The 13482-nt window shown below is 35.5% G+C and overlaps 1 protein-coding gene across 7 annotated transcripts in view; it reads left to right on the top strand.

Moving 5' to 3' along the window:
- The window catches only part of LOC149238645 (splicing factor U2af large subunit A-like), a 463993-nt gene extending 450949 nt beyond the window's left edge, over nucleotides 1-13044 (top strand). For 5 of the 7 annotated variants that reach the window (XM_089373125.1, XM_089373126.1, XM_089373127.1 and 2 more), the window contains 3 exons: nucleotides 12119-12200; nucleotides 12284-12351; nucleotides 12511-13044. In XM_089373125.1, the coding sequence (XP_089229251.1) occupies nucleotides 12119-12200; nucleotides 12284-12351; nucleotides 12511-12642 (282 nt within the window). In that variant the 3' untranslated portion in view covers nucleotides 12643-13044. Of the gene's footprint in view, nucleotides 1-11996; nucleotides 12201-12283; nucleotides 12352-12510 lie in introns of those variants that run through there. The other 2 variants (XR_016246387.1, XM_089373131.1) reach the window with 2 other exon arrangements.
- Nucleotides 13045-13482: the final 438 nt, after the last annotated feature.

Genomic DNA, 13482 nt, shown 5'->3' on the forward strand with positions numbered 1-13482 from the left:
GAAATATGATTTCTATAAGCAAGATGAGTAAGTGTAAAAAAATGTTTGAAAAGGAAAATTGTAGGATGGTTTGAGGAGCATTGGTATCACTAAGGGGAGTTTGGATTGGAACTTTGTATAACCTGCTGGAAAGCACTATTAGTGATAGGTGCAACAATTTCATTGTTCCTGAAAGTGGAGTTGAAAAAAGAAAAACTCTTAGTCTCTAGAGAAAAGACTATGTTGTGGCATCGAAGACTAGGACATTTTGGAGAGAAGGGTCTTCGAGTATTAAGCGGCAAAGGTATGGTTGAATTATGTCTAATTGTTCTCTAGATTTTGATTTTTGTGGACATTGCTTATATGAGAAGCAAAATTGAGTAAGATTCTCCTCTAATGCTACGAGGACAGAGGGAATATTATAGTTGATGCACAATGATGTGTTTGGACCTGTGTCAGTTTCATCACTAAGTAAATCTTTGTACTATGTCTCATTTATTGATGGCTTCTCAAGGAATACACAGATTTATTTCCTTAGGAAAAGATATGAAGTATTTAACAAATTTAAAGAGTTTAAGGCTTTGCGGAAAATTAGAGAGAGAAGAAAATTAAGGAGTTGAGGACAATAATAGTGTTTTTGCAGGGATACATTTGAGGAATTCCATAAAAAGTACAGTATAGCAAGGCAGAAGGTACTACATGCACACCTTAGAAGACTGGAGTTGTAGAAAGAATGAAGAGGACATTTGATGGAAAAAGAAAGGAGCATGTTTAGTGGTGTTGGATTAGAACAAGAATCCTTGGTAGAGGGCGGAGGCAATTGATACTACATATTAGTTGGTTAATCAATCACCCTCATCAACATTGGATGAAAAGAACTCCACATGAGATATGAACTAGCGAGAAACCATCTCTTAAGCATCTTAGAGTATTTGGTCGTGATGTTTATGTACATGTTCCAAAGGAGAATGAGAGTAAGCTAGACAATAAAGTTGAAATGTGTATCTTTATTGGATATACAGTTGGTCTAAAAGGTTATAAACTTCAGAACTTGTTGTTGCTCAGATTGTACAGGCACTGAACAACTACTCAGGGCGGGCACTATCACTCTGATCCCATCCCACTTTGTTCTAGTTGTCTCCCAACAACAGGCTATGCAAGGTATTCCCTATGGAATGAGGTGAAGGAAAATAAGTTGGGAACTAACTTGTTTGGGAGACACGGATGAGTGGCCTAGTTACTTGGTTAAATTTAGCAAGATTAATGATGAGATTAGATTTTATGTATGAGACCAGTGCCTTAATGGAGTCACAGTTCTTGCTTATGATAAATCAAAACCAAGTGACCGGATGGACTCCCGTTGCTTGAATGATAACTAACGTATATCATATGATATGCAAGTCTTAGAACCTATGTGAGATGCAGTGATCTTGGTTGATTTTATTATATGTCTAATCTAAGTATGGCCTTCCTTTAACTATTTTGAAGTTGGGCTCCAAGTTAAGTTGTGGGAAAGAGGCCAACAGGAAGTAGGCTAGGGCTTGATTAACGATACCTTCTGTTGTGCTCCTATCATTTGATGCCTCTAGCGTTGCAGAGACTGTGACTCTGATGACTGCAAAATCACTGTGTTAACCACCGAAGAGTTGCCAAACCCCTCAAGCTAGGTGAGAAGGGTAGCCCGAGATTTCTATCAACCTAGCTTATGTTAGGAGGTAAGTTTTAATGCAAGCTAGATCTAGGATGCTTATGCAAGATATTTTGAGTGAGATTATCTTGAGTTAAGATTGTTTATGTTACTTAAGTACTTAGAGTGAATTAGCTCATAGCGAGAGTGCTTAACAATGATGAGATGACATTCTTGAACAATATAAATTGCTTTAGAGACACAAGTGCAAAACTTCAACAAATTCTCACAAGATGTAAAGTCCCAATTTCTCAACAATGTTCTATAACACTTTAAGAAAAACCGATCACCATTTAAGATAGCCAAATGAAAACTTAGATGCCAAGACTTAGAGTGATTACCAAATACAAAGATGCCAATTAGATTCCAATTATCACAAGATCAGATCTAGAGCTTAGATGTAGGAGTGCTTTAGGTGCCAAATTTTGGAATTTTACAAAACTTAGAGTAAACCACACAACTGTTAGATCTCAATAGTGAAATCAGCAGTAGTACTTCAAAAAATTTCAGCGCTCATTAGTGTTATGACAATGGTAGAAAAATCACTCTAAATTATAAAATTTGCCCAACACATGAAGTACAAAACTTTCCAATGACCAACAAAAGTAAATTTATGTGTCTAGCTTACTTTTTGATGATGTATTCAGTAATATTTTAGATCTGTAATAAGTAATTACAGTAGTAAATTGACCCACAGATTAGCAAGCTAATGATGTCAGAATCAATGCCCAATATACCCAAAAATAGTAAAACTTACCCAACTTGAAAAAAAATTGTTTTTTAGGATTTTTAGAGGATGTGATTAAGGAAATTTCAGATCTGATCTATTTATTACAGAAGTAAATAAATGACAGATCGGTAAGCTAATAAAGTTACAACCAATGCCAAAATTGCCTAGAAATAGGAAAATTTACTGGAAACTGAAAATTTCAAGTTTTACACCCTTATCAAGTATATGCTTCAGAAATTTCAGATCTGAAAACTTCAGTTATGCAGTGAATTCCAGCAAGCATAAAAGTTAGATCTAGGCTAGATCTAGGGTTCCCAAGTGGCCAAAATTCATGAAAATGAAAATTTTCCATGATAAACAATTTTGACCATGTAGCATGTGATTTTAGGGCTTAATTATTGTTGATTTAACTACTGTAATAAAAGAGAGATAAAACTAGGGTTTAGAGGTCAAACCCTAGGCCTCAAGCCTTGTAAGAGCACTTGCCCAAGTGGCCCAAAAATTTTGGATGAAGATGCCACTTGAAAATTAGAATTTTGGAGACCTTAAACCTACAAAACCACCAAGGAATCAGTTTTAAAAATTCAGATGAGGGTTTAGGGTAGATTAGGGCAGAAAGTGACCAAGGAAGGGCAATGCTAGGCTAAGGAAGGCCAGTGTTGGGGGATAAATAGGCTAGGAAGGCAGGTCGGGGGTTGAAATGGCAAGAAAAGGCCAAGAAATGTCAACACTGGAAGAGGAGGCCCAAGGACTTGACCCTAGGGCAAAGGAGGCTCAAAAAGGAGGACGCTTAGGGTTTAAGGAGCTAAAATCCCACGGCAAGCCCTCTAGGGCTACCGTCTAGGGTGAAGGAGGCAAACTGAGGCCTCTTAGGCCCACGACTAGGCCTAAAAAGGCCTAATACCCTTGACGCAGGGCCAAATAGGGAAGGCCAAGGCCCCCTAAACGCTACGAACAACCCTAAAAAGGCCTTAAAGTATGATGTTAGGGGCTCTAGGGGTGACACTGGCCAAGAGAAGGCGGACGCTAAGCATGGAAGGGTCGGGGAGGCCAAAAACTGAAACCCTTGTCTCAATTTATTTTTTCTTCTTCGGATCTAAATTTTGCCGCAAAATCTTCAGTGAATACCCTTGCAAAATTGTCTAGAGACTAGATCTTACCCTCAAGGGCCTAGATCTAGCTCTTCTTCCACTTGATTCCTTGATCCAACCTGCAAAAATGAAAATAAAACACCCAAACCCCAAATATATACAAAATGCTAAAAATCCCCAAAACCCAAGTTAGAAAAAATAATTTACAAGTTAGATCTACAAAATTACCAATATACAAGGGTTTTAAAAGTTTAAAAATTTTGAGAAAATATTTTTTATGGAGTTTTTTCCTTTGAAGAATGGCTAAAAATACTTTAGAAACCTCAATGTATAATATAGCGTTAGCGAAGATTTAATCCACCATATAAATATTTGGAATCCAAGCAACAATGATTCTTGCCCAAGTTTGTGAATTTGCGGGCCAAAGACTGAAGTACCTCCAAGCACTATAAATATATCTCAAAATAATTTTTTAGATCACATGGGGAATCAAACCACCTAAGATTAGCCCAAAACTATCAATAGTATGGTTTTATCTCAATCTAATGAAAAAAAAAATCTTACCAATATTCAGCACAACGTAGAGATGCTCGTAGTCAGCACATACCACAAATCTATAAGCAAGAAAACCTTGAATTTCACCCCAAAGTATTTATTATGATTGAAAAAATAGTTCCCAACGGGACAATAGTTACAAAGTTGCTTCAGCAGACATTTTCTAGCCGGAGATCAAGATGCTAGAGACTCAAATGACTCTCTAATTTATAGATTTATCCTCCAAGTGGAAAAATAATAGCTAGTTATTTGATCCTTGTCAAAATAACCTTGGTCATTGATAAAGATTTCAAGATCTTTTAATCTTGGCCCTTAAATTTTTATTTTTGAGGAATTTTCGAATTTATCATTTAATTCCATTTTTAGTAGCTCAAAATTAATTTTTTGGAGCTAATTTCCTCAAAATTTTGACTTTGAATTAACCACCAATTTTCAAGGGTCCAAATTTTCTTGAAATATACAATATTCCCTTGGTGGAGGAACTTTAAAAATTGACTCCTTTAGGACCCACGAACTTTTCCACTTGGAGAATTATTTTTCCTAAGACAATTTAATTGTGATTCTATTAATTAAATTTTTGGCTTAGGATTTAATTTTATTTTGCCAGAAAAATTAATTAATTTACACCTGAGGGGATCTAATTATTTTTCCACCCTCTAATACATAAGTTTTTACATTTACAACCCTCAAAAGGGAAATACACATTTGGATTAGACACTCAAGACACATAACCCATCTGCAACACAATATGATCTAGTAAACCAAGTGATTTGTAATAAAAATAATTAAGCCAGCTAGCTTAAATTATTCCCAACTCACTTTTACATCAGTCTCGACTAAAAACACTAGGACTCATCTAAGATTCGACAATTTATTTCACCCTAGCTTTGGGGTTTAATTTGGATGGAAAAAAGCTCTTATGATTAGCCGTGTCTAGAAACATGGGTAATCAATGAGGTTAAAAAACCTCCTAGGATGAAACCCATCATCAAGATGATAGATTTACCTAGGTTGTTACATATACTCAAGGTCTTACTAGGATCATTTACATTACATAACTTGCAAAATGGGTTTACAATGACATAGATTGCTGATAGATGACTCGATCATGTTGAAAAGTTTGGCATTTTCGCTTCTTTGGAACTTTGACAAAATGTGTACAACAAAAACCATAAACTAAGAAGGTTCTGTATAGTGAAGTTGTGGTATTTAGAGAAGTCAAAGGTGTTGTTAAGCAGGAAGTTCTACCAAAGGAGAAAGAGCTAGCAAAGACAGAGACTGAATTGAAGGATGAATTAGACACTACAATAGAACATGAATTAAAAGAACCCCATTCTCTAGTATTGTGGAGATTGATTCAAGAAAGAAGGAAGCGATAAAGGTATACTCCACTTGAATTCCATTTTATTTTTTCTCTAATTATTACTGATGACATTCCTAGAGTTGTTAGGGAGGTAGCGGATTCAAAGGATCGAAAACTATGGAAAAAGGTCATGGTTGAAGAAATTGAATCCTTGGACAAGAAATTCGTTTGGGATCCACTGGAGTCGCTGATTGGAAGAAATCCCATTCACAGCAAATGGGTGTTTAAGAAGAGATTAAACGCATGAGGCAAATTGGAGAAATACAAATCTTAGTTAGTAGCAAAATGTTATTCTTGGGTAGAGGAAATTAACTTTGGTGATATTTTTTCTTTTGTTTCCAAGTTAACATTTATTATATTTCTTTTATCTGTTGTTGTTGTTTTGATTTTGAAGTAGAATAGATGGATGTGAAGATAACATTCTTACATGGGGATCTCAAAAAAAAAAATCTTCATGCGGTAGTCAGAAGGTTGTACAGTGAAGGGAAATAAAGAGTTGGTATGTATGTTGAAAAAGTCTTATGTGGGTTGAAGCAATCATCAATGATGTGGTATCAAAAATTTGTAATTTATATAGGTACATGGCTTCACAAGAATCAAAGCATATCACTGTGTGTATTTTAAATTAGTTGATCATTTTTTATTTATTTGGTCTCCTACGTTGATGATATGTTGCTGATTAGAAACAACAAGGAAATCATCCAAGATTTGAAAAATCAGTTGTCCTCTAAATTTGACATGAAAGATCTTGATGCTGCAAATTTCATTTTGGACATGAAAATTAAAAGAGGTCAGGAAAATAGGAAACTCTGGTTAAATCGAAGGAAGTATGTCGAGACAATACTGCAGAGGTTTAATATGTAGGAATGTAAGTCAGTAAAGTTTCTTATTCCTATAGCTATAAAGTTATTTGTAGATCAATGTCCGAAAACACTAGAAGATGAAGATGACATATCCTGTGTTCTATATGCTAGTGTGGTTGGTAGTTTGATGTATGCAATGGTCTATACTAGATTGGACATTGCACATGCAACGAGAGTATTGAGCAAGTGCATGTCAAAACCAAGGGAGCATTGTGTAGAAATATAGAAAGATTTTAACTATTTGCGTGACATTATTGGGTATAGATTATGCTACCAAGGAAGACTAGGATTGGACAAAGTGTTGGACGTACATGGATTTGTTGATGTGGACTGGGTTGGAGATCTAGATCATAGAAGATTTACAAACGGATGTGTTTAACTTATTTGGAGGAGCAATAAGTTGGATGAGAAAGATAAAGTCTATAGTGGCACTCTCAACTACATAAGCTGAATACATGACAACCACTCATGCACACAAGGAAGCAATATGGTTACAAAGATTAGGTTCAGGAATTGAGTTAGTACAAGAAGTTGTAAGGATAGATTGTGACGGTCAGAGTGTAATCTTCCTGCGAAGAACCCATCGTATCATTCTAAAACAAATCTTATTGATGTTGTTATGAATATAATTCATAACGAGTAAATAAATCAAATAAATGTCAATATTAAATAATCAAATATTGATTATGTTAAATAGTCATTAAGTTAAGTGAAAAGGCATGTCTAAAAGACATGCCCAGTCATGAAACGACACCTGCTTAGGTATATATATGCGGGTCCTCATTGTAACTGTAAAGACCGTAAACAGATGCGAAAAACAGTAAGGGGTTTATATCATGAACCTGTAAACAATTTTTTGAAATCTGACAAAATCAATTAACAGAACTGCTGAGGTACCTACCTGCGCCCCTGCGGTTGAAGATGCCTCCGGCTGCACTGCTACAGTTACCAAAAGACCAAATCCACCCAGCCAAACTGAGCAGAACCTGGCTGCTCAATCCAGTAAGCTTCTTAACAGAAGCCGACTGTTCCCCTGTGCCCAGAACCTCAGAACAACTCAAGCTCTTCCTGTGGATGGTTTCCGTACATGATGTTCCTCCTCCTTCCCATTTCTTCCTCCTGTTTTTCCTCCCCTTCCCAAATCACTGTCCCGTGGTTTTATCCTGTTGTTTGGCGGTGGCCACTCTTCCATCTGCAGCCCACCGCTCAGCCTGCTGGTGACACGCTCCTCCCTTACGCATTCCTCCCTTATCCCATTTAAGGTCGTGAATGTATATGTTTATGTTTTGAAATCATATGATATTTTTATTAAATATTCTTTTAATATAACCTTTATATCGTATATACCACATTATGATTTAATATATCATTTAAACATTATAAACATTATATTTAATATATCACATTGTTTTATTATATATTTGTTTTAATATAACATTATAACTTTATACTTGGAGCCCCTTTTAATTAATTTCTTATATATATTTTAAAATTTATTTTAAAAATTTATTAATATAATTTTTATCAATAATCTGGAATATATAATTTATATAGTCCTCTTTTAAGATTTACCCATACATTAAGCAATATTGATGAATGAGTAGAACCTCTATTCAAAGAAGTGTCATGGTATTTAGCACTTATAGTTAATTTAGTATATAATACTAGTGCGGTGTATGCGACACATGCATATGTAGCTATCATGTGCATGTACAGTATGCCTGCTATTATTCTTGCGTTCTTTATATTTATAGATGGGTCGTTACAGTAACATTCATCACTTATACATTATATATATATATATATATATATATATATATATATATATATATATATATATATATATATATATATAAAATAAATTATTATTTCAAATACTTGTGTGTATTTTTACATTAAGTCAACAAGCTATCAGTTTTGATGCTTAAGTGGTATCAGAGCCATGGTGCACAATATAATCATGCGGGTCTTTGAACGTTGTTCACCGCACAATGTGCCATTTTGTTCACGCGCTGAATTCATGGCGCAGTCTAGTAAAATTCAAGAAGCATTTTAGCGTTTAGAAAAATATTTTGCAGAAGTTAGAGCATGTCAAAAGGGAATCGATAATAAACAAGATGATGATCCAAATGAAGTTGATGTTGAAATTGAAGAAGAAGGGGAGCACTCTAATTCTAATCAATCTGAAATGACCACATTGCAATCATCTGAAAATTCCAATTTTCCTGCAAGCTCAGAGAATACAACACATCTAAAGGAAGTGTTGGAGGAAGTGTCACCTCGGACCATCCTTGAAGCTTCATGTGAGAGTGGGCAAGGGCTACGTAAGACATGTAGAACTCATATGACGAATGAGACAACAACAATTGTTGCAGGAAATCCTGTGATTGTTTCAACTTCATCTTCCATCACGAGAGCACAATCTATTGTTTGCAAAGATACTAATTCAGGAGCACAGGAATCACATGGCAAGCATGAACCCCAAGCAATCGGTAAAGCCATCAAAGTGCGTGATGATGCTGCAGAAAATGACCTGGCAGTATCATCCTCGTCTATGGTTCCTCCTTTAGATGCAATAGAATCACATGGTAGGTCCAAGCCTCAAACAATTGATAATACCATATATGTGCTTAATGTTGCTACAGGAAATCTTGTAAAGTTGGCAATTTCCTCTACACAGAAAGTGAAGTCCAGTTCCAGTGAAGATTGCACTTTAGAGGTACTGGAACCACATAGTGGATATGTACCTCAAAACATTAGTAAGACAACATCAATATTTCAAATTGCTACAGGGAACCCTGTATCATTGTCATCTCTCTCGATCAAGAGAGCAACAAAAGAGCATCTGAAAAACTGCCAAAGGAATCATGTTAGTGTTGTAGGGGAAGTGGAAGAGTTAGAGTTGTCAAACCATCCTGAAACATCGGGAAAAATGGAGCCTGGATGTGACAACCTTGTTAAAAGTTCTATTTCCAGGGTACCTGAGAGGCAACAAGGACAAATAATAGCAGCAAATCCTAACACATGGCCCTCAAGTATTCCTCAAAGAATGGTTGTGCAGTTACCTTTTGGAGGTGGGCAAATGCATCAGTTTCTTCCATTTGGAAATAAAACCAGTCTGCATCTCGAGCAGATTTTTGGTCCTAGACACAGATCCTTTATTGTGATTGGTCCAAATGGAAAAACTGTGAGAGATGAAGTCAAAATTACAATCTGTACCTATGGAGTCTTGGCTTATCCCTTAAATGATGCTCATCTTGAGAAGGCGGTGGAAGAGTTGGCTCAGACATCACCCAAGGAGATATATTCCGACGTGTATAACGAGGGTCTCGTTGAATTGACACAGATTCCTACATTTAGCTGTGAGCATTGCTACAGTCGTGGCTTTAGATTGTGCTATAGCGGTACTTACGAAGGATTCAATGTCAAATTTCATCTGACTTGTGCTTTGAAGTATCAAGATAGGGTCGAACATGTAGACAAACATGGCGAGACGGAAACCGAAACGGAGACAGAAACAAAAAATATATTTTTGTCTTGGAATTTATATAATTTCAATTCTTTTCCCTTGCAGAATGATAAGCTCGAGGATCTTGATCACGCCAAGGAAGATAAACAAGGGGAAATGATCTGTATGGAATCTCATTGGCAGTCTACATTATTTGGTGTTCAAAAAATTGAGCGAGAGTTATTCAAAGGCGTAGGATTTATGGACCGCGGGAGCTGTATTTTATGTCGTCGGTCTTCTTCTTGTCCCCTGTCGCATCGGTTGTGCCCACTGGCACCTCTCGACACCCCTCTGTCGTGTAAATCCATCCGTTGTTTGTGCGTGAGAGGCAATCCTGACATCTGCGGATTTTGTTTTCCATGGATCAGAGGCGTGGAAGGCATCTGCGGTCTCGGGGAGTCCATCTGCCATAACCGTGCCATTACAGTCCATCGATTGAGGGTCTGTTGGTGTGGGAGTGGGAGCGTACATGCCATCAAGCATCGGGGTTAGCCGTCGAAGCATCCAGCAGGTTATCAACCCGAAACATTGTGGTCAAGCCGTCGTGTCCAGTTAGTCAACCATCACGACGTCAACACCTGCACGATCAAATTCTACAACAATAACTAAATTAAAACTATATAATATATAGTGTGGTTATATATATATATATATGTGTGTGTGTGTGTGTGTGATAAAACGTATATAACAACTATATTATATAATTGTGACTTAACTAATTAATATATATTTAAAAAAAATTAGTAAAAAAAAAATAAAAGTGTTAAAAACAGTGTTTAAAAAAAAAATAGAGTAAAAAAAAATTAACGTTAAAAAATAAAATATAGAGTTATAAAAAATAAAAAAATCTAAGGGAATGTTACTGATGAGAGGATGGCTAGAGCATATACATCGAGACGACATATACTAAGTGAAGAAAATCCACAACATTAAAGCTTTGAGGACAAAGCTTCCGAAGGAAGGGGCTATGTTATGAATATAATTCATAACAAGTAAATAAATAAAATAAATGTCAATATTAAATCATCAAATATTGATTATGTTAAATAGTCATTAAGTGAAAGGCATGTCTAAAAGACATGCCTAGTCACGAAAGGACACCTACTTAGGTATATATATGCAGGTCCTCATTGTAACATTCATCACTTATACATTTTATATATATATATAAATTATTATTTCAAATACCTCTGTGTATTTTTACATTAAGTCAACAAGCTATCAGTTTTGATGCTCCAGATGTTCAGTATCACTTTGTGAGAAACATGGTTGAAGGAAGGTGTTGCTCGTGAAGGTGGAGACGCTGAAAAATGTTGTAGATTCACTAATAAAGTCTATGAACACCAAGAAGTTTTCTTGGTACAAAGAAACAATGGACATTGGTGCCCTAGATTTGGCCCCCTATATGCAAAGAAAATAACAAGTGAGATAATGTTAGGTGTGTGCTATATTCTTTGCACGACTAGCTCCACACGTGATTCACATGCATTGGGCACAACAAGGGGGGTCACAAGTGGGGCAATAGGGGGTCGCATGAGGGGAGGAGCCCCCAAAAAAAAATTGGACATTTTTTGCAGTTTTCGGAACATGGTTTTTGATTTTAGTGGTTTTGTGGTGCCTGGTCATTCAATCCATGGTTTTGTAATTTTGGTTAAGGAACTATAATTGTACTCTAATCTAAGATCAATGGATTGATGGTTTATGGATGCCACTAGATATACATATTGTATTGTGACATTGTAAAGATCTAATATATACTAAAAAATCTTTCTAGTTTTCGCTGTTTGTACTTCATGGGTAAAATCTGTGTTAAATGTGTGTATGTATCCCATTGCATCTTTTCTGTTTTCATTAAGAATCTTTTTGTAGAAATAAATTTATGTTGTTAAAACCAACAATATTTAGTTAAAGACATCCTTCCTAAGGGTCATATCCCTTCATCACAACCTTTCACCTCATGTCTTGTCAATGTATATATACCCTCATGTATATTATTGTAAATTATTCAAATCATCTCATATTACTTTTTCAATACGTCATTTTAATCTGTGGATTCTTTTATGTTATCATTGTAAATCATTCAATCATCTCTTTTTTCCTATTCAACGTATTTTTTTAAGTCATGTGGATTTTTTTATGTTATTCTATTCATTTTGAATATTCAGTTTATGAACCAGGTTGTTTAATTCATATTTAATAAGTGAACTTTGTTCATTGTAGTGTACATGCCTTGGCCAACATGTCTATAACAATGCACTTCATGAAGTTGGGTTGTCATCCAATATTTTTACTATCCGACAGTCATGTACAGGGCACTAAGACATTGCTACCAAATTTACCAGGTAGTCTCTGCAGATGAGCTTCGGGATGATGAGGAATTTGAAGAAATTCTAGAAGACATGCGAGAAGAATGTGGGAAATTTGGTATGTATGACTATTTGATACTTGTAGTCTGCAGTGCTTTTATCTTATCTATAATTGATCTCCTCACATGTGGCTTTTTTCAGGCACAATAGTAAATATTGTTATTCCACGTCCTGCACCAAGTGGTGAATTACCTCCAGGAGTTGGGAAGGTTAATAGTAACATTGCTAGGCTTTTCTTGTCTATTCCTATTATTGAATTGCTAGAACTTGTTGTCATGCAGGCAATATGTTATTTCAAGTTCATGTTTTGTTGGCTATTGCATAATATTTGCTTTCATAATAATGAATTTCAACTTGTCATCATGAAGGTTTTTATACAATATTTGGACACTCAAGGCTCTACAAAAGCAAAATCTGCATTGAGTGGAAGAAAGTTTGGAGATAATACTGTAGTTGCAGCTTATTACCCAGAAGAAAAGTTCAGCAGAGGAGAATTATGATGGATCAGTTTCTTTTCTTTAGAGTTTGTCATTGAGGCTATTTTTGTAGAATCAACTTAATTCCAATATCACTGTATGATATGAACAAAATGAAGGATCTGAAAGAATTATGTATATTAGTGCTATGGTGACTCTCTTCATGCAATTCCTTTTCCTAGCTTTGCAGTCAAGCTAAGAAGTATGATGGGCCTACATTATTTAATAGCCAGATGCAACCGCTGGACTCATTTTTTCATTTTTATTGTACCCAAAGGGATAAGAGTACAAGTCATCTGAGATATTAGTTGTGTAGGTACCAGTTAGCAGATAGAGAGCGTGAATGTTTCAGTTGAAGTATGAATGTATAGGCTGTAATTAAACAATTATGAGCATTAGAAAGTGAGTATAATTATTTCTCCTTAACAGCCACCTTTTGTAATCTAACTTTTGAAGTTTTATTTATTTTCAAAAAACTTCCATAGTCTTTTGTACCACTTTCCCTTTTTGAGGATACATGGGTTTGGACCTAAGTTGCACAAAGCATCGAAATGTTTTGGATTTTCCGAAACGGGTACATTTAGAAACTTCACCTCCCAAAAGTGGAAACGTCAGTTGAAATGCCGTCCAAAACGTCATATGTGTTTATATATATAAAAAGATATTTGGAACAAACTTTTCACATGAAATTTTCATTCATAAACAGAAGATTGCCATGTAAAAACCCAAACACCGGAAATTCAATAGAAACGATAAACCCATAAATTGCACATAAAATCTCATTAAAAGATTAAAACAAGCGGAACCATGAGAAATGCAGCAACAAAATCCAGCTTTAATATATATAGAGAAATATGTGCCAAT

This window comes from Pinus tabuliformis, chromosome 8, assembly GCF_031772625.1.
Source record: "Pinus tabuliformis cultivar Carrire ecotype Pingquan chromosome 8, CPIR1, whole genome shotgun sequence".
In the NCBI taxonomy this organism is placed as follows: domain Eukaryota; kingdom Viridiplantae; phylum Streptophyta; class Pinopsida; order Pinales; family Pinaceae; genus Pinus; species Pinus tabuliformis.